This window comes from Peromyscus maniculatus, chromosome 1, assembly GCF_049852395.1.
Source record: "Peromyscus maniculatus bairdii isolate BWxNUB_F1_BW_parent chromosome 1, HU_Pman_BW_mat_3.1, whole genome shotgun sequence".
Classification (NCBI taxonomy): domain Eukaryota; kingdom Metazoa; phylum Chordata; class Mammalia; order Rodentia; family Cricetidae; genus Peromyscus; species Peromyscus maniculatus.
The window spans coordinates 16289383-16311830 of record NC_134852.1 but is presented as its reverse complement, the minus strand read 5'-3'; the positions used below and the strand labels follow the sequence as shown (position 1 = coordinate 16311830).

The 22448-nt window shown below is 42.5% G+C and overlaps 1 protein-coding gene across 1 annotated transcript; it reads left to right on the top strand.

Annotated features, from left to right (window-relative positions):
• Window positions 1–4467: 4467 nt before the first annotated feature.
• Window positions 4468–6834, top strand: LOC143273890 (ubiquitin carboxyl-terminal hydrolase 29-like). The gene has a single exon (XM_076574412.1). The coding sequence runs from the start codon at window positions 4468–4470 to the stop codon at window positions 6832–6834; it is 2367 nt and encodes a 788-aa protein (XP_076430527.1).
• Window positions 6835–22448: the final 15614 nt, after the last annotated feature.

Below are 22448 nucleotides of genomic sequence, written 5' to 3'. Positions count from 1 at the left end.
GTTACAGACAGGTGTGAGCTGTCATGTGGGTACTGGGAATTGAACTTGGGTCCCCTGGAAGAAGAGTCAGTGCTCTTAACCCCTGAGTCATCTCTCCAGCCCTATTTGGGGCTCTAAATGCCTCCTGTACTTGGATATTAGTATTTGTCCTTAAGTCTGGGGATTTGCTGGTATAACTGAGGGTCTGCTTGCACTACAGAACCAAAAGAGGAAAAAGAAACAAGGAGGTGATAAAATGCCAAAGGCTTTGGCATGCTAATACATACCTGTAATTCCAGCACTAAGGAGGCAGAGAGAACTGCCTCCAGGTCAAGGTCAGCCTGGCCAATGTAGTGAGTTCTTGGCAATCAGAGATACAGACCAAGACTGTGTCTCAATGAGATAAGAGAAGAAAAGGAGCAAGAAAGATAGGACTGGGAAATAGAATGTGAATCAATATACAAGAAATACCAGGGGCGAGATGAGAAAACTAACAAGTCATGGTGGTGCCCTGCACTTTAACCCAGTACTCAGGAGGCCCAGGCAAATGGATCTCTGTCAGTCTGATCCAACCCCGAGATACACAGTGAGATCCTTTCTATAAATAAATAAATAGATAGATAAATAATGGAAACAGCCATAAAAAACAAAATTACTATATTATTCCCTTGTTGAGATGGGTATCATATCCCACCAGTAGATTTCCTGTCTTTTCAAGAATGTTTATAAATATACATATGTAGAGATATGAAGCATGTTCATATATATGTATATATGTATTTTATTACAAATGAACATAATCTTTTTTTAATTTTATTTATTTTATTTTACAATACCATTCAGTTCTACATATCAGCCATGGGTTCCCCTATTCTCCCCCCTCCCATCCCCTCCCCTTACCCCCAGCCCACCCCTCATTCCCACCTCCTCCAGGGCAAAGCCTCCCCCGAGGACTGAGATTGACCTGGTAGACTCAGTCCAGGCAGGTCCAGTCCCTTCCTCCCAGCCTGAGCCAAGTGTCCCTGCATAAGCTCCAGGTTTCGAACAGCTAACTCATGCAATGAGCACAGGACTTGGTCCCACTGCCTAGTTGCCTCCCAAACTGATCAAGCCAATCAACTGTCTCACCTATTCAGAGGGCCTGATCCAGCTGGGGGCCCCTCAGTCTTTGGTTCATAGTCATGTGTTTCCATTCATTTGGCTATTTTTTTTTCAATAATTGAGTAAAACCAAAATTTATTATAAGCCACAGTCGTCATAGGGACCTCCATGATATATATGTATATATATATATATAGCCTTCATGGTTCTATGGGTTGTGGTCTGATTGTTCTGTATTTTATATCTAGAATCTACTTATGAGTGAGTACATACCATGACTGTCTTTCTGGGTTTGGGTTACCTCACTCAGGATGATTTTTTCTAGTTCCATCCATTTGCCTGCAAATTTCATGCTTTCATTGTTTTTCTCTGCTGAGTAGTACTCCATTGTGTATATGTACCACATTTTTTCCACCCATTCTTCCGTTGATGGGCATCTAGGTTGTTTCGAGGTTCTGGCTATTACAAATAGTGCTGCTATGAACATAGCTGAGCATGTATCTTTATGGTATGAATCAGCATTCCTTGGGTATATGCCCAAGAGTGGGATGGCTGGGTCTTGAGGTAGTTCGATTCCTAATTTTCTGGGAAACCGCCATACTGATTTCCACAGTGGTTGTACAAGTTTACATTCCCACCAACAGTGGAGGAGTGTTCCCTTTGCTCGGCATCCTCTCCAACATTGGCTGTCATTGGTGTTTTTGATCTTAGTCATTCTGACAGGTGTAAGGTGGTATCTCAGAGTCGTTTTGATTTGCATTTCTCTGATGATTAAGGATGTTGAGCTTTTCTTTAAATGTCTTTCAGCCATTTGTATTTCTTGTTTTGTGAATTCTCTGTTTAGCTCTTTAGCCCATTTTTTAATTGGACTGTTTAGTATTTTGATGTCTAGTTTCTTGAGTGAGTTCTTTTTTTTTTCCTCTGGTAGCTTTGCACCTTTCCTGGAACTCACTTGGTGGATTCTAGATATAAAATGAACAATCAGACCACAACCCATAGAACCATAGAGGCTATATATATAGCATGGAGGTCCCTAGGATGACTGTGGCATATAATCAATTTCAGTTTTACTCAATTATTGAAAAAAAAAATAGCCAAATGAATGGAAACACATGAACTATGAACCAAAGGCTGAGGGGCTCCCAGCTGGATCAGGCCCTCTGAATAGGTGAGACAGTTGATTGGCTTGATCAGTTTGGGAGGCATCTAGGCAGTGGGACCAAGTCCTGTGCTCTCTTCTTTTTCTTTTTCTTTTCTTTTTGTTGAGATTGTGGTCTCACTACATACTCCATTCTTGCCTCACACATGTCCATGTCTTGGTTTAGCTTCTCCAGTGCTGGAGTTATATTGTGCTGTGGAATAATCATTTTGTACACTGTGAAGATTTGTCACTGTGATTGGTTTAATAAAGCCAATAGCTGAACAGAATCAGGTTAGGAAGGAGAGCCACACTAGGAGAATTCTGGGAGGAAGATGAACAGTGTCTGGAGTCACCAGCCAGAGATGGAGTCCATGAACCTGCCATGTTAACAAAGGAGTCTTCACATGGCAGAGCTGAAATAAGGAATATGGGTTAACTTAAAATGTAAGAGATAGTTAGTAATACGTTTGAACAATTGGCCAAGCAATATAATTAATATAATTCTCCATGTTTATTTGAGAGTGACTGTAGGACAGGAAATTTCTTCCTGCATATATACAGTCACAAAGCTCAAAATTGTTTTTGTGTATTTCTAGGGATTAAATTTAGGATCTTGTGCATACTGGATTCTTTAACCACTGAGCTGTATCATCAACCTTTCCTACATTCACATTTGTACTCCTTGATTTTTATCATCTGACCACTGCAGGTCTGTATATCCAGATCTGGAAGCTGCAATCAAAAAGGCCAGCCCCAGAGGTGACCACTCAGGGCTCATCTTCCTAACTGTTGTATTTGCATGAGAGACTAGAATTTGACCAGAACCTCAATGTCTCAGTTTCATCAGGGGGACAGAGAAGAGCAGAGGCACCAGTGAGACCAGACGTGCACTGTCTCCACATTTCACTTGAGGTACTTGTTGTAGCTGGAGGGCTTCTCTCCAGGTTCCACCAAGCCCCGCAGTCCCACAATCCACGTATAAAATAATCACTCAGATGCTTATATTACTTATAAACTGTATGGCCGTGGCAGGCTTCTTGCTAACTGTTCTTTTATCTTAAATTAACCCATTTCTATAAATCTATACCTTGCCACGTGGCTGGTGGCTTACTGGCGTCTTTACATGCCGCTTGTCCTGGCGGTGGCTGCAGTGTCTCTCCTTCCTTCTTCCTGTTTCCCCAATTCTCCTCTCTCCTTGTCCCGCCTATACTTCCTGTCAGGTCACTGACCATCAGTGTTTTATTTATATAGAGTGATATCCACAGCAACTTGTAGTTTTCATTTCTCTTGCTATGATAAAACAGTCTGGAAAATACAACTTAGGGAAACTTAGGAGGATGGGGAAGGTTAATTTCAGTTCACAGTCACATGTTACAGTCCATCACTCTGGAGAGGCACAACTGCAGGAACTTGAAACAGCTGGTCACATGTCAGGCACAGCTAGGAGCAATGAGAGAATAAATACATGCAGACATCTTTCTCTACCCTTATATACTTTGGTACCCCCAAGCAGGGAAAAGTGTCACACAGTAAAGCATGGAATAGTGCCACACACTTTCACACTGGGTATTTCCATACTAATTAAGGCAATCAAGACAATCCCCTAGGCCAACCTGATCTAGAAAAAACTCATTGAGACTCAATTTCCAGGTGCTGGTAGGTTGTGGCATGTTGACAAATAGAACTAACCATTACAATTAAACATCAGGACAGAAAAAGAGAAAGCAAACACACTCTGAGTGTGTCTTCCAGACAATGGGCACAGCTCCAATAGCTTAGAGGTTAAAGTGTGTACTTGAGAATGTAATTGAGATGGCTCAGTAGTTAAGGGCATACAGTGCTCTTACAGAGGACCTGAGCTCAGTTTCTAGCCCCTCCACTGGGTGGATCAAAATTGTAATGCTAGTTCTAGGGGCTCTGATGCCCTCTTCTGGACTCTGAGGGCACTGCACTCACATGTACACAAATACATACATTTATACATAATTAAAATTTTTTATTTAAAGGATATAAGTAACTCTACTTTCTGCTAATTGTAATTGATAAATCATAATTGTAAATATTTAAAGAAAATGTAAGCTTTCCCATATTGTTCTACTTGAGGCATGAAGAGAGGAATAAAAGCCAATTCTGGTCAGTTAGACAAAAAACCATTGTGATCAACATTTTGAGTCACAATCTCTCTGTGTATTATGCTTTTTGTTTGTTTGTTTTTAGATTCCCTGAGTTTTCTTTGGGAAGAAAGAATGGCTCCTCAACAGATACATTGTTTTGTCCAGATCCGATGCCAGAACCGGAGCAAACTTACCCGGGCTTCTCAGTGGAAAGAAGCATTCATCAAAACAGTACAAAGAAAACAGAAGGTTAATCTGGTGGTTGCCTTTAAGTTGGAAGGAAGGAACAGGGTTTTTCACTTGAATGATAATGTGTCAGGTGTACTGGTTAGTTCTGGTGAGACAGGAGAGCACTGTCTGAATTTAACTCTCAAAGATGACACTTCCTTACTCATTGACAAGTTATCCTCTGTAGATTTTGAAAGGTTGAAGTCTTTCCTAGATTTTTTTCATCTGTCTGAATCCCAGCACTCTGAGGAACTCAAGAGTAATCAGGATGTTCCTGAAAGCAGTGATCCATTTCACAGAGAGCACCATGAGCCGGTTCCTGGATCCTTGACTATTACACAAGAAAGGGGTACTCCGCTGCCCACGAAGATGCCACTTTTGTGGTCAAATTCCAGCCACAGTCATGTTGGAAAAGAGAGAGTAGAAACACAGAACAAAAATAGGAAGAGAAAATCAGCATCTAGTGTTATAATGAATGAGGCCATTCTTCAAGAAAATCATCCTGAAACAGAAAAGAAATCTAAGACCTCTAACTCTAGGAGTAAAAGAAGCAAAGGTGAGAAGCCAATGGCTTTAAGAGATCCGGAAAAACATAACATTGGGAATCTTGAACCTTCTTTCAACCCCAACACCTGCTCGGGTCCTAACTTAGATAACATTGTTCTTCCAACACTAACATGGTCTGATGAAAGTGAATCAAAGTTTAGCCAGGAGACCCAAACATCTAATAACCTCCAGCTTCCTCTTGAGGCTTACTCAAAACAACTGAAACGTGAAGGCTTCCCCAATTTGGGAAATACCTGTTACATGAATTCCATTTTACAATCTATTTTTGGGATTCCAACGTTTGCAATGGACTTGCTCACACAAGGTATCCCATGGGAGAAAGTTTCCTATGATGATCTTATCAAGCCCTTAAGCCAACTGCTTGTCTTAAAAGACATCCAGCATATAGAGGTCAAGGGGGCGATACTCACGGATGTGAAGAAATCCATTTCGACAGTTGCAGACACATTCTTCGGTGATGAAGAGAATGATGCCCATGAATTTCTAAGTCAGTGTTTAGACCAGTTGAAATTGAACATGGAAAAACTAAATGCCATGTGGATCACTGAGAAGGATAATGAAGCTGAGAGATCATCTCCATCAACATATGCTGGGACTGCCATCCTCAAAAGGTTTGTTTGTCCTGTCAGTGCTAATTTTGAATTAGAGCTGCAGAGCTCCATTGTTTGTGAAGCCTGTGGTGAGGCTACTCTGAACACTGAAGTGAGTAATTACCTCTCTGTTGACCTGCACCAAGGGACAAGAGAAGAGCCTCTATCTATTCAAAAGTCCCTTGATCTTTTCTTTACACCAGAAAAAATTGAGCGTAATTGTGAGAAGTGCAAGAACAAGAATTCAGTTCTCAAATACACTTTGAAGAGGCTCCCCAGGGTCCTCATTGTTCATCTGAAACGCTACCACTTGACCCCTAATGGGTTGTTGGTGAAGAGTCATCAACCAGTTGAGATTTCTAAGTATCTAAATGTATCTTCCCACTACAATGAAAACAGGAAACCACCATTTCCCTTGACTGATAAGGTCCCACTTGATGACTGTGATGTCCCAAATGTCCCGGAAGGGAATCTGCCTCTCAGCCAGTCAATACCATCTGGGAATGTGAAGAACTATGAGAAAATTAATGTAGATGAAACATCAGATCATCACACTACCACTGAGAATTTCAATGGTTTTTGTGATCTTAATAAAGAAACAATTCTCGAAGGCACTCAAGAAATGACTGAACAACTTCTCCCTAATCATGGGAATATATTACATAAAGAATTCCTTCCTCAGGCAGCACCTCAAAGTGTTAGTACTCAGGAGCACACAGAGAAATATCTGAATAAGGTTTCAGAAATGAGAGATCAGAAAGATGATGAAGATTCCCTTGGTGCATCAGGGAATCCTAGAAATAACAATGTCCCAGGAAGCAACAACACAGTAGATGCTGTTGATGAGTCAAAAAATTTGGTATTGAGAGATGATCCTCAGAATTACAGACTTGTCAGTGTTGTCAGCCATGTTGGGAACTCCCAAGATTCAGGTCATTATGTAAGCAATGTGTATGATTTTCAAAAGCAAGCATGGCTCCTGTACAGTGATGTCGAAGTGTTCGAGATTCCAGAGGCTTTGGTTCAGGAAAAGCAGCCTCAAACTGGATACATTTTTTTTTACATGCGAAATCAGATTTTTGAGTGGCTGTTGAAAAAGGCATCAGAGTGCTAGTTACTTAGCACACCGAAAGAGCAACAGAAAAATGTGGATGTTTTCTCACCATTCCTCAATGGCTTTACACACTTCCCAGAAGAATCCTAAATTCTACTCATTTTGAAGATTCATTTAGGTCAATTGAAAACTCAGTAAACAAAACAAACAATGTGTTAGGACATGATGCAGGTTATGCACCATTTTCTCCTACAAGGCTACAGTGATGCCTTTCATGTTTTTCTTTCTTTTTTTTTTTAGACAGTGTTTCTCTGTGTAGCACTGGCTGTTCTAGAATTGACTCTGTAGAGCATGCTAGCAGCAAACTCAGAGATCTAATTTCCTCTACTTATCAAGTGCTGTGATCTAAGGTGTGTTCCACCACTCCTCAGGGATGGGAGGATTTTTTTTGAAAAATAATTTTTATTTGTATTTAATGTGTTTTTCCTGCATGCATGTCTATGTGAAGGTGCTGGGTTCTCTGAGACTGGAATTACAGGCAGTTATGAGCTGCATGTGGGTGGTGGTAATTGAACCTAGACCCTCTGGAAAAACAGCCAGTGCTCTTATTCACTGTGCCTTTTCTCCATCCCTAACACAGTGTTTCTTTAAAAATGTCATTCTGAACCAATACAACACAGCAAGGAACTGACTAAATGTCCCAATGTTAGTATCCAACATCATAATGGGTTCAGAACAAGTACTGATGGACTTAAATGTTTAAGAAGTAGTATATAAAATGTGTCATTTTGTTAATGTATAGATGAATTGTTTACATCATCTAAGGATTTTCATTATATTGCTTTTCCTAAAATAATATACTATTCTATTGTCAATTTATTTTTATTTTATTTTTTTTTTTTTGGTTTTTTCGAGACAGGGTTTCTCTGTGTAGCTTTGCGCCTTTCCTGGAGCTCACTTGGTAGCCCAGGCTGGCCTCGAACTCACAAAGATCCGCCTGCCTCTGCCTCCCGAGTGCTGGGATTAAAGGCGTGCGCCACCACGCCCGGCCTATTGTCAATTTATTAAAACCATTGTTTTCTTTTCTTTCTTTCTCTTTTTTTAAAGATTTATTTATTATGTATACAGTGTTCTGCCTGCATGCCAGAAGAGGGCACCAAATCTCATTACAGATGGTTGTGAGGCACCATGTGGTTGCTGGGAATTGAACTCAGGACCTCTGGAAGAGCAGCCAGTGCTCTTAACCTCTGAGCCACCTCTACAGCCCCCAAACCATTGTTTTCTATATGTATCCGTGACTCATTGCTGATGAACATATGCAGCTGCCCACCAACTAACTGGTTTTGTGCTTCCTTCTCAGAATTGCAGGGCATAGCATCAGGGTTGCACGGGAAATGAAATAGATGAGTGGTAAATTTTGCAAATTCAAAAGCTCCCTAAGGGCTCAGTGGATGCAAACACCTGCCACCAAGGCTAATGACACCAGTCCTGCAAGCTGTCCTCTGACTCTAGAGGAGCTAGCACATGTGCATATATGGGTAAATCAATGAACAAAAAGTATAATAAGTTTTTGAATCTCACATGTAGCTTTCTCTGGCTTGGAACTCTCAGTTTAGATAATGCTACTTTGAAACATAGATATTCCCTGGCTTTGCCACCTGAGTGCTGGTATTTAAATGTCTGGACCACAATGCCTAGCACAATAACATTTTTTTTCCTTTGGTTTTTCGAGACAGGGTTTCTCTGTGTAGCTTTGCGCCTTTCCTGGAACTCACTCGGTAGCCCAGGCTGGCCTCGAACTCACAGAGATCTGCCTGGCTCTGCCTCCTGAGTGCTGGGATTAAAGGCATGTGCCATCACTGCCCGGCATAACATTTTTAAAGCACTCTTTTAAAAACTTTAGAAGTGCCAGATATACTTGTTATATTCAAATCCTGATTGACATGAGAAAATGCGGTGGTTCAAGGGGCAGGGGATCTGAGACAGACAGTCCTTTAGGTGAGAGCCTCATATATTAACACAACCAGCATGGTGGGGTTCTAAAGAGAACACTTTAGTTCATAAGAAAAAACAAGATTCCCCTTAGTTCCCAAGAGAAGGAAGAGACCCAGTACCATGAAGCAGCAGACTTCCTTAATACATAGCCCAAAGGACAGACTTGTTTTCAGCCTGTTATCCTGATTCCTGGGTAGCAAGGGAAAGGGAAACCAGCTGGGGTTGCTGGCTATGAGGTGTGTAGCCTGATCTGAGACATCCACACCACATCTAACTGTTTCAAATATGAAAAAATAATACAGATCCACTCTCAAGGGCTTGGGGAGATAGTTCAGCAGGTCAGAGCACTTGCTGTTTAAGCAGGAGTACCTGAGTTCAAATCCCCAACACCCACATAACAAGCTCCTCATTGTCGTGTGTGCCTGTGACTCAGCCCTGGGGAGTAGAAAGGGTGGATTCCACAGCTCACTAACCATTCAACATGGCCACAATGGGAAGTGTAAGGTTCAGGTGTGGGACATTCACCAGAGAAAACTGCTGGGCCGATGTGTTAAGGTCTGGGGCCCCATTACACAGATTGTATTTCAAAATAGAAAAATGTGGATAGTGATTAACAAAAAAAAAACCCTACATGTCCTCTGGCTTTCGCATGTGTATGCTCACAGGTACAAACACCACAGAAATGATATTTTCCAAATTCCACCTTTGGGCTGCAGAAATGGTTAAGATCACTTGCTACACTTTCACTGGACCAAGGTTCTTTTCCAAGTATCCACATGGTGGTTTCCACCATGTGGAACTCCAGATGTAGAAGATCAAATGCCCTCTTCTGGTTATGTGGTATGCAGACAAAACACCTCTATGTTATAGCACTGCCTAATTCTACCAACAAAAAGGTATAACGTAGCCTTGTGGCTAAATTTATATAGCTTATAAAATACCCAATAATATACTATGTAAAATCAAGTAGAAAAGTTAATATTTTGAGAGTATGAAAATACTAAAATCCTGATAATGTATAAAATAAGGGGAAAATTAATTGAGGGTGGTAAGTGAAAGAAGAGATTAGAACTGCCGTTCTCAACAAATTTGGGATTATACCAGTTGCAAATTTACTGTTATAAAGTAGCAATGAAATTTTTTGGTTGGGGGTCATCACAACATGAAGTGTATTAAAGGGTCACAGCATTATGAAGGTTGAAATCCAGTGGTCTAGAATATCTTTATGATCTGAAAGATAATTCTTTTTTGCATTTAAAAGAAGGAAAAAGATTAAAGCCTTAATATATTCATGTATTTCATGTATATGAGTTCTCTGTCTTCAAACATACCAGAAGGAATCAGATCCATTATAAATGGCCGTGAGCCACCATGTGGTTGTTGGGAATTGAACACAGGACTTCTGGAAGAGCAGACAGGTGCTCTTAACTGCTGAGCCATCTTTCCAGCCCCCTCAAAAATTGTTCTATAAATGTCAGGAAACAGATGACATAGCTCCTTAAGTAGAGTGCCTAACTAACATACAGGAATCCCTGGAACCCACCTTTACCACCTCATCATCCAGCTATAATGGCACAAACTTATAATCACTGTATTTAGGAGATAGGAGCCGGACGACCAGGAAAGAGTTTAAGGTTTTAAAGTGAGCTTGAGGCCAGCTAGGGCTACATAGACTCTGTCTCAAAAAATGGGGTTGGGCCGGGGGGCGGCGGCGGCGGCGGCGGCGGCGGCGGTGGCGGTGGCGGCGGCGGCGGCGGCGGCGGCGGCGGCAGCGCACACCTTTAATCCCAGCACTCGGGAGGCAGAGCCAGGCGGATCTCTGTGAGTTCGAGGCCAGCCTGGGCTACCAAGTGAGTCCCAGGAAAGGCGCAAAGCTACACAGAGAAACCCTGTCTCGAAAAACCAAAAAAAAAAAAAAAAAAAAAGGGGGTTGGGTATTGAGTTCTTTCTTTTTTTTTTTTTTTTGCATGTATGACTGCAGGCCAGAAGAGGGCACCATATCTGTTTACAGATGGTTGTGAGCCACCATGTGGTTGTGTGGTTGCTGGGAATTGAACTCAGGACCTCTGGAAGAGCTGTCAGTGTTCTTAACCTCTGAGCCATCTCTCCAGCCCCTTTTTTTTTTAAAAGTCTGTTTCTCTGTGAAACAGTCCTGGCAGTCCTGGAACTCACTGTGTACACCAGGCTGGCCTTGAACTCACAGAGATCCTCATTACTCTGCGCACAAGCACTGAGATTAAAGGCCTGTGCCACCACTGCTGGGGTCTTACTTTTCTCTGCTTCTGTATATCTTTTCCTTGCTTCTTATTTCATGACTGGGTGTGAGGATGGGTGGCTCCACCCTGTCATCCTCCTCTTCTCTTTTTCCCCTTCCCTCTCATTTACTCATTTTTTTTCCAGCTAGCCCCATCTATTCTTCTGACTAGCTATTGGCTGTGCAGCTCCTTCTATGCAGACCTGGCTGTCTAGGAATTCTGCTTGTCACCCAGGCTTGCTTCAAACTCACATGGATCATCGTGCTTGGCTCCAAAGTGCTGGGATTAGAGGTGTGTGCCTTGCATTGCCTGTGGAGTTGGTTCTTTAAATCATATTTATTTGTAAATGCCTGTGTTTCTGAACACAACAGCTGGAGTGTGTAGGTCAGAGAACACTTTGCAAGAGTAAATATCAGTACACACGTGGGTGCGAGGAACCAAACTCAGGTTGTGACGCTTGGCAGCAAGCTCCCTTTAACTATAATGGCAGGTGATTGACACTGGTCTAGGTAACTACTATAGAGCTATAGTAATAAAAACAGCATGGGGGGCTGGGGATTTAGCTCAGTGCTAGAGTGCTTGCCTAGCAAGCACAAGGCCCTGGGTTCAGTCCTCAGCTCTGGGGGTGGGGGGTGGGGGTGGGACACACATCATGGTACTGGCATAAAAAGGAAGATCAATGGAATAGAATCAAAGACCCTGACATCAATCCACTCACCCATGAACACTCTCATTTTTGACAACAATCCAAAATGATACAACAGAAAAAAGAAAACATCTTCAACAAATGGTATTGGTGTAACTGGATGTCAGCTTGTAGAAGAATACAGATAGATCCGTGTCTATCCCCATGAACAAAACTCAAGTCCAAGTGGAACAAAAACCTCAACATAAATGCAGGTATACTTAACCTGGTAGAAGAGAAAGTGGGAAATGCCTTGAATGCATTGACACAGGAGACTACTTCCTGAAAATAGCAGCAGTAGTATAGACACTGAGCTTGATAAATGGGACTTTCTGAAACTGAAAACCTTCTGTAAGGCAAAGCAGAATGCCAATAAGACAAAACATCTGCCCTATAATGGGAAAAGATCTTCACCAACCCAAGAGGGCTGATCTCCAAAATATATAAAGAACCCAAGAAACTAGACATCAAAATGCCAAATTATTCAATTATTAAAAAAATTGGGTGCAGTTCTAAACAGAGACTACTCAACAGAAGAATCTCAAATGACCAAGATATACTTAATGAATTGTTCAGCATCCTTTGTCATCCAGGAAATTCAATTATTTTTCATTTCACCTGTGTGAGGTGTTAGAGTGCTTGTATGTCTCTGCACAACATGCATGCAGTGCCCGAAGTGACCACAAGAGGGTATCAAATACCTTGGAACCATAGCCAGAGAGGGTTGTGAACCATGATTTAGTGGCCCCTGAACTTAGAATTCATAAAGGAATCTAAAGACCCTAATATAAAACAGTGAGGAAAACTTTAGGGAACAGACACATTTATCCCCAGTGAGACCTCAAGCAGAGAGCAGAGTAAAGCCTTGAGATCCACAGATCCAACAACTGACAATGTAAAAACAGGTTTTAGGCATGAACACACCCTGCTGCAAAAAGAGATTCTTAAAATTGGCAGAGCATGCAAGTGGACATTGGAGAAGGAACCAGCAGGTCTGGTTTGAGTTCTGTGACTGAAATTAATCAAATTAATTTGTATGTATAGGTGTGACAGTTACATCCAATGTCAAAAGCCTGACCTCTCCACAGACGAAGAATGAGGCCACCTCCAAAACTTCTGTGGAAAGAGTGGCAGGAGGTGACTTGGCTCAGACCTAAGATTTTAGAACTATCCTGGCAGGAGGGAAATAGTTTTGTTGTTGTTGGTTTACTTGTTTGGTTTCTTGAGACAGGGTTTCTCTGTTGTAGCCCTGGCTGTCCTGGAACTGGCTCTGTAGACCAGGTTGGCCTTGAACTCACAGATCTGCTTTCCTCTATCTCCTGAGTGCTAATATTAAAGGCAAGCACCACCATTACCCTGCTTTATATCTCCTTATTCTTTAATGTGCATGTTCTTCTCTAATAAGCCCCTAATATACATGAACATGTTAAAAAGACAGGAAACCTACTGTTGTAGGTGTGGATAAATACACCAGCATGTCCAGACAAGGTGGACATGCTGGTGTATTTTGGTCCCTGAAACCACCCACCTTGTCTAAAGTTGGTCTCCAGATATATCACTGAAACATAAAATTCCTGGAATCTTTTCTTTTAACAAGGTTCAGTAAGATGGTTGCATGGATTAGCCTCAGGGTTTTGATTAGATTGCATAATATTTAAAGGTTCAATTTGTTTTCTGCAAGAATATAATATTCAGTGATCTCTGCACACAAGGCCATGGAACACATTTTTATATTTCTAGTCTTTAGAATTCATTGGAATCTTTTTGTTTATCAGTTTTGTTTGTATTGCCTGGTTTTTGTTTTTTGGTTTCAGTTTTTGTTTTTTGAGACAGGGTCTCCCTGACTAGTCCTGCCTGACCTGAAACTCAATATAGATTCCCAGGCTGGCCTCAACCTCACAGAGGTCCACCTGCTTCTGCCTCCGGAATGCTGGGATTAAAGGTGTGCACCACAAGCCCAGCATTGTTATCACTTTGAGACAGGGTCTCACACTGCACTGGAACTTCATATCTAGCCCTGTTTGGCTTCTCACTCACAGCAATCCTCCCTCCCCAGCCTTGTGAACACTGAGTTTCTAGGCATTAGGCACCACACCTGCCTTCAGTGATGGATTCCTACAGATGGAGATTTGCTGTTACAGGGAGAGTGACCTTTGAGGACATCACTGTGACCTTCACCCCAGAGGAGTGGCAGGGTTTGAACCCTGAGCACAGACACTTGTATAAGGATGTGATGTTAGAGAACTACAGCAACCTGGCCTCTGTGGGTGAGGAGGGCTTTGGGACTGGGGAGGGGGTGATGGCCTGAAGTCTGAAATAGACAAAGACCTTTTCCAGGTTGAGCAGGTTTGTTTCTGGTCCACTTGTCACTGTTGGGGTATCCTATGTGAGTCAGGATTAGGATGAAGCAAGAGAGGAGTGTGGAGCCTAATTTTGTGATTGCTTTATTGCTTTGCTTGTGTGTGTCTGTGTCTATGTCTGTTTGATGTGTATGTCTGTGAGTGTGAACGTGAGTGTGTTCATGTCATGGCATGCCTGGCGGAGGTCAGAGGACATTTGGAGGTTCAGCCTCATTTCACCCTTTGACTGTGTTGGAGACCAGGCCTCTCATTCACTCCTGAATACAACTGACTAGCTGGTCCACAAGCCTTTGGGAATTCTCCAGTCTCTGCTTTGCTGACATTACAGAAGTGTCTCTGACATGTCAGTTTATACCTGAGTCCTGGGGATCCAAACTCAGGTCCTAACACTCTCACATCCAGGGCTTGACCACAAGCCATCACCACACAGCCCATTTGTTGTTTTTGTTTAAGGATAATTTTTCTAAATTTAGTGTGTATGTGTGTGTGTGGAGGGCTTTTGTACTCAGGTGGCACTAAAGGTCAAAGAGGCCATCAGTCCCCTAGATCTGGGGTCATAAGAAATTATGAACCACCAGAAGTATATAAATATACATTCTGTCTTGTAGCTGCTCTCAAACACAGTGAGGCTTATATTAATTATAAATGCTTGGCTAATTGCTCGGGCTTACTGATAACTAGCTCTTACAATTCAAAGACAAACCATAATCCTTATTTACTCTGCCATGTGAGGGTACCTTTATTAATTAACATCCAGTTTCATAGACTCAATCTCCATCTAGCTGGTGTCTCCAGAGTCCACCCTTCTTCCATTTAGCATTCTCCTAGTGTGGCTCTCCAACCTAACCTTATTCTGTTCAGCTACTGGACAGTCAGCTTCTTTTATATTAAACCAATCACAGCAATCGATCTTCACAATGTCCAAAATGAGTATAACTCCAGCATTGGAGAGGCTAAACCAAGACATGGAAGTGTGAGTGTGAGACAAGAATGGAGTATGTAGTGAGACCACAATCTCAACAAAAGAAAAAAGAAAGAAAAAGGGAGTGAGAAACAGAACCCAAACCAAAGTAGGAAGAGAAGGGAGTCAGCCAGAAGGTAACCACAGGTTCAGTAGACCAGTGTCAGAAACTAAACACAGCTGGCAAAAGGGTTAATGGTGCTTGCGGCCAAGCCTGACAACCCCAGGTTCATCCCTTGCACCCACATGTGGAAGGAGAGAACAATTCTTCCAAATGGTTCTCTGACATACACACTTCAGCTCTGAAGTGCAAGAACACAAGCATATACAAAGAAATAGAATTTTAAAAACTCCAACTCCATGGGCAAGGCATGGCACACACCTTTAAACCAGGATTCCGGAGGTAGTCTGGATGATCTCTTGAGGTTGAAGACAGCTTGGTAGACATACAGAATTCCAAGACAGCGAGGTTCACAGAGAAAGACCCTAACTCAAAAATATAAAAGTATAGGGGAGAAATACACAAAACAAAATCTAGTGGCATAGAGACAACCAGAACTCTCCTGCTTCTCCAAGATTCTGAAACAAAACATGGACATATGTTTGCAAGGAGAGGTGACATGTGGAGAGGACAGTTAGATACCAGATGAGAACTAGAAATATGGAACTTTAATTGCAAAACAAAACAAAAAACCAACAACAAAGAAAACCACAAAATTAATATTACAAAGAAATTTATTTAAAAAATGAATAAAAAACAGAGCTACAGTTTGACTCTGCTATAGCTCTGGGTGTTTATCTGAAGGAATCAATTTCAGGGTACAAAATTGACCCGTCCAGCAGGCCAGGTTATTTGAGGGTCTCGAGGAGGGACCACCTGTGAATCAATGGGGGGTGAGAGGGAAAGGAGACCAAGCGCGTGAAGAAAGACAAAGTCAGTCTGAGTTGCGTCAAGGTCTCGTTTATTGACTGGGTGTTAGAGCTTATAAACAGGGCTTCAGGTAGGGAAGGGGAGCAGGAGGAGTGAGGAGAGGACAAAGAAAATTCCTAAGGGAGGGTCAACAGGAGGTCGCCTTGGTCCCAGGCCCCTGCAGCTACCTGATTTAGTACAGGTTCCAAGAAGTTTATTTAATCGTACATTCCTAGGTTAGACTAAGAGCCTCCTATTTACACGAGGCTTGATAAATCGTGGAAGGTTACACAGGTTCAAGACACCGCTGTCCAGAGTCGGTCCCCAACAGTTCCCCCTCTTTTCTCAAAAATGGACCAAGTCCATGTGATTGGGGTTGCGGAGGTCCGAGAGAGCCTCTGTCTTAGGCTATACAGGGGGACTCCCACGCATGGCAGGTGCCATTTTGAGCCAGTCTCAACGACCTCTGTAAGCTGTTGTCTCCTGCGTGGGCCCTGTACTATTCCCGTCATTGAGTACTCTCTAGCAAGACCGTGGGGACTTTAGGGCTTTAGGACACTGAATCTGAGTTCTTGATGGGGCTCCTGGCTGGCCTCATAGGAATCTACTCTGTGATAATGAATCGAGACATGTCATGGTAAGGCCAAATCAATCCGATTTTTGATAAACCGATTCAACCGCTGAAAGGCCCAGGGACCAAAGGTAATGAGAAGGAGAAGGAAAATAATCAGGGGGGCCAGGAGGGTGGGGATCAGGGTAGAAAACCAAGGGGATTCTTTAAAGCTTTTATATAGAAGGGCAATCCCTGCTCCTAAGAGCAAGAGCCGCATCTTACTGCAGCCCCATAAAGGCTAATAAAGGAAAAACCCACAAGATTACAATTCCCATACAATTTCGTTTCACAAGATCATGGTCTGGGTACAGAGTGATCACAGACGGGTAATTTGCATCAACAGGTACATTTTTCCTGAAACCTCAAGGGGGGGGGGTATCAAGGCGGGAGTGGAGTTTACACAAAGGTCACAGTGGTCCTTCCTGGAACACCTGCAACTATCCCAGTCACAGTTGAGCACATCTCTTAACAGAAATCTCTTTACATTGTTATATGGTTGCAGGGGAGATTGAACAATGGCTAAGTCAGGTTGCTCTTGGAACTAGATTTTTAGTTTTTCATTTCCTGGTGCTTGAAGTTTTCTCTTTTCCTGAGGCTTGGGGGTGTAAGCCTGAAGGGCTAGAGTCTTTCACTCCCCCATTTTCTTTTTGGCAAATTTTAATCTTAAAATTATGGTATTGCATTAGGTACCTTATGGCCTATTTTAGTAACTCATGGCCTGTAATGGCCATGCATACATAGTTCATGTACAATTAGCCATCTTTTCTCTATGCCAGGGAGTTTTCTTTTGACCCAGCATTTCAGCCTTTTTTGAACAAGGAAAATAGGACGATGTATTTTCTTTCTGGAACTGCTTCAAGCTGGCATTGGGGCATCGTTATCAGGGCCTCTCCGCCAAAAGGCTGAAAAGCTGGTCAAAGACTGGGCAGGGGGCATTTGTCAGTAGCATGTAGCTGCCTGACACCATAGTGACAGAGAAGAATCATGTTAGCTGGGCTGGTCCACGTTAGCCTTTAGCACATCCGGAGTCCACAGTCGTCTGGAGTGGTGGAGTCAGCAACTGAAACTTGGAGGTGTCTGCCAGCCAAGTAGAAATCTGTTGAGACAGATTTGAACTAGGAACAGAGGTTAAAATTTATGAATTTATTTGGAACCCTTAGGTTTATACCCTTAGTAATAGGAAAAGCATTAATCCCAAGACCATGAGAGAGGAAAAATACCATCTTTAGGAATACTTATCTGGGTTCTTTCGACCTCTGTGGAGTGGGTCTATGTTTTTATGACTCTTTTGATCCTTTGAGGCCTTTTTGCAGAATGACATAAAAGTTTTAGATACATTAGTATTACCAATCTGTACTGAAATCCATATTGTAGACAAAGCAGATAATGGGTATCTGTAAAACAGCAGAAGTAGACTTATACCTTTGAGTCCCAACAAGAACTACAAATTTGGGCATTTTTCTTCTGTCCAGAATGCCAGGTATAAATTAGACAGAGATTTTAAGCCTGGTGAAAAGCACTTTTAGGTTTACATTTAGATATATCTAGATCACATCTAAAACAAATCCAAAATGTTGAGCTTGAGACTGAACAGTAAGTGGTCATTGCTCTACCAGCTCATCAGGACTCCTAAATGTTAAGCTCTGAACCATAGAACAGGAGAGTAATCTGAAACATATCTTATTTTAGACTAATATCTGAACCTTTATGATTTATTTAAATTTTTACATCTTAGAACATTTTTTAAAAAGTGAGCTTACAAGCTAGCTATGGCCTTGCAGAAAGATCTGGTTGATGCTGCCATGCTGACAAAGTTAGAGCTAGCCTAGTACCGTCAGACATCTGAGAGGATAAACTATATCTGAGTGCAGACCAAGAAGCTTCCAATCCTATAAATTACAGTGATCAATCCCTACCCAGGTCTCTATAGCGTTGGAGGTACCAGTCAGAACAACATCAATCTTCTACCACCATCAAGCCCATAAGGCAGAGTACCTTTTCTGTGGAATAGGGACACGGAAGAATGACAGTGTCCTACTGCTTGTCCATAGTCTGGGCTGGGTCCTGGAGGCAGGCGTTGCATTGGGGCATCTTGCCCTGTGGTCAGTGTCGTTCCCAATTCAGGTGGCATCTTTTTGTCATTCCATATCTTCTTTGGAGACCTTGGGAGTCATTGCTAGGAGCTGGGGAGCTGGGAGTCTCTGTTTCCGATAGTAAGTTTTTAATCAAATAATTTAAATGTCATATTCATCAGATCATTGACAGGTTTGAGGACCATTATCTATTAAATGTATCTGAGCCAAACAAATCTAGGCCTGATCTTGAAAATATCTCTAAGTTTGGTAATAATGACCAGGGTAATTTGTTTCCCTATAGATATATTAGTCAGATATACCTCTCAGTTTGTTTTTATTTAAATAGAACCGTTTATGCTTTAAACTAGTATCTGGATAGCCAGATGACTAGTATTAACTTGTATTCCTAAACACAAAGGACATGCAAACTCAGACATTCAAAACCAAACATACATGTGGCCACATTTTCATTCATACCTGCAGAGTAGACAGACATTTGTAAAACTATGACCCTTTGGAGTCTCCATGTAACAGCAGAATAGCAAGAGAAAGAAATCTGAAACATGTTTACTTAAACTTTAAAGTTAGACCTTAAAGTTTTATTATATTTTTTAAACCCTCATGACATGCTTAAGCCTTTAAATTTTTACATCTTAAACTGCTTTCTCAAGTCAAAAAATCATTTATTTAAACTTTTATCTTAACCAACAATAATTTGAAACCAATTTTCTTAAATGATGGCAAGTATTTGTAACACATTGAACTCAAATGACCAAAACCCATGTAAATTTTTATTTTTCCTGTGGAAACAAAAGCATAATTTTCCTAGTATCTTGAACTGGTGATTTAACATTTCTTTTTCAAGCAATATCAGTGTTATGCCCAGATCGAGTCCCCAAAGAAGCTACTGGAGACCTCAGGTACAGAATGCAAAAGCAAGGTTTATACAAATGAAGTTTACAAGCCTCGGCAGGGGGGCTCATTCCAAACCTCTCACACACAGCAGGGAGGTTGGAAGGAGCACATGCCTTTCTTTGTGAAGCTAATACAGACCACATAATTTATCTCCCACCGCCCTGTCCCTCTTTAGGTTCATATCAGTAGTTTTTTATGTTATCTTTATTTCTCCTTTGTTTAGCAACCGTGTTTAGGAGTTTTATGAGCTGTCTCCCGGGTTTGGGGAGTTTGGGGAGTTTGGGATGTTTTATGACCACTTAGTCTCTGCCAGATGGTTGTCTATCCTAACTCTGTGTTTTCTTAAGTTTCTGTAGTTGATAAAGCCACCTGGAAAAAGGCGTCTAAGTTCTTATCTACATTTAAGAATCCTGGTTTTAGCTTCTCTTTGTCTGTAGGGGATGAAGTTGGGGGGGGTTACTGAGGTTTCACAATCAGGACAGAGAAGGGTTAACAAGAGAAATTCCTAGCTGGCAGAAGAGACCTTGAAGTTATCACAGTAAAGGAAGGGAGGGGGAGCAGTGGTCATAAAGTATGTCCTTGGCTGCCAGTGTTCCTGAAAAAAAGTTTTTGTTAACTCCTCTGACTAAAGTCAGATTCTCTGTTCAGTGCTCACACAGTTTTGTCAGTTGCAGGCAGCCATTGCCCTGTCCAGAGCAGGACATGAGAATCTTAGCCCGCCTGTACCGAGAGCACGCACCCCCACCCTCTTGAGAGCAGCCAGCTGCCTGCAGTCCTGATAGCAAGAGAGCTAGGGAGGGAGGGAGGTGGCCCTCGCTGTGCCTCTCTCTTCTTCTCCCCAGGAAAATAAGGGAGGTGAGTAGCAGAAACAGATGACATTTACACAGACAATCCAAGTACCGGCACATCAGCATTGAGATGATGATGGCCTCACTCACAGCAAGCAAGCCCCTCGATTGTGGCTCGCACATCCTTCTGGTGGGATAGGCAAAGGTCTAGTGGAGAAGAAGGGGACTGTCCCATAGCGTCCGTCACAGTCAAGTCAACAATGAGAACAGTTAACACACTACACACAAGACCAAGGGCACACAAAAGAAAAACTTTGCCCCAACGAGACAACCAACAAAGCTCCAAGAACAATGACAGCCTGATGTGCTCTGTGGAGAGTGACCCTTCAGTCTCAATCACACCAAAAACAATCCAGACTCGAGGATCTCTGTCCTTGATCAAACAGACATCAGGGGGCTTTCACATCCCTGTCAGTCAGACATGTACCTTATTTCTTGGAAGAGAAACAGAGTGTAAAGTAACAATGACCACAATAAAACATACAAAAAACCCCCACAAAATGGCTCTTACAATTTCCCGGGACAAAATGCAAAGTGGCACTTCCTCCCACCATGGGGAAAGGTACCCAAAGATGCTCCTCTCCTGAGCACTCCCTGGAGGAGACTCCTAAAATCAAATGGTCACCTCTGAGGTGGCCCCAAATGGCTCGGGACTAGGGAGTCCCTTGCCCAAATCAGGGAATGAGACGTCTCTCTTTCCCTCCCAGGATCACTGTCCGGACACGTCTGTCCCAGTGAGAGCCTGCAAAGTACAAATCAGCCGACCAGCACAAAACATAACGAGACAAGACAGAGACAGAGACAAGACAGAGAGCGCTCTTACCAGTAGATGTCAATAAACCTCTGGACCCTTGAGGGTCCCGGTGGGGTCTTTTGGTCTTTTGTTCAATGTGATTTGTGACAACCTCACTCTTACCGTCTTCTGGGACAGACACATTATTTAATAGGTCCTCAGCAAGTGCCAGAAGATGTGACACCCTACTATCCTTTTCTGAATCCTATAAAACATCTCTGATTACTCCATAGAAACTAAAGAATGCATCGGGGACATTCTCTCCATCCTTAAGCAAGTTATTGATATCCTTTCTGACTTTATTCCACATCAAAGGGTAGATGCCCGGGCCATTAATAACCAGCCAGGGACATTTTTCTTCCACAAAATAGAATAACTTAATTAAATCTTTTTTTTTTCTTTCTTTTTGACTCTTATTCCCCTCTCCCTGAAATCTTCATTTCCTTAATGAAGAGAGCCTCTTTACAGAGTACTTTACCCATTGATTGTTGGACGGCACTTACCTCAAGGTTGCCTGCGGCGCACGAGTGATGCTGTTGGGGCACCTCTACCCTAGTGAGTCTGGCCAGACCCCGTTTTCTCTTTGCCGTCCAGTAGTGAGCCGCCATACCTCGAGCCCCACGTTCGGGCGCCACTTGACCCGTCCAGCAGGCCAGGTTATTTGAGGGTCTCGAGGAGGGACCACCTGTGAATCAATGGGGGGTGAGAGGGAAAGGAGACCAAGCGCGTGAAGAAAGACAAAGTCAGTCTGAGTTGCGTCAAGGTCTCGTTTATTGACTGGGTGTTAGAGCTTATAAACAGGGCTTCAGGTAGGGAGGGGGAGCAGGAGGAGTGAGGAGAGGACAAAGAAAATTCCTAAGGGAGGGTCAACAGGAGGTCGCCTTGGTCCCAGGCCCCTGCAGCTACCTGATTTAGTACAGGCTCCAAGAAGTTTATTTAATCGTACATTCCTAGGTTAGACTAAGAGCCTCCTATTTCCACGAGGCTTGATAAATCGTGGAAGGTTACACAGGTTCAAGACACCACTGTCCAGAGTCGGTCCCCAACACAAAATGAGGCCAGAATGCCTATGAATTTTTTTTTTGAGACAAAGTTTCTCTCTGTAGCTTTGGTGCCTGTCCTGGAACTCCCTCTTAGACCAGGCTGGCCTCAAAATCAGAGATCTGTCTGCCTCTGCCTCTTCTGGGATTAAAGATGTATACCACCAAGTAGGGATTCACCTATGAATTTTTATAGAAAACAATTCAACTACAGGCCAATGGTT

Excerpts from the sequence above, each read along its gene's own strand:
- LOC143273890 (XM_076574412.1), top strand. The coding sequence starts at position 4,468 with ATGGCTCCTCAACAGATACATTGTTTTGTCCAGATCCGATGCCAGAAC.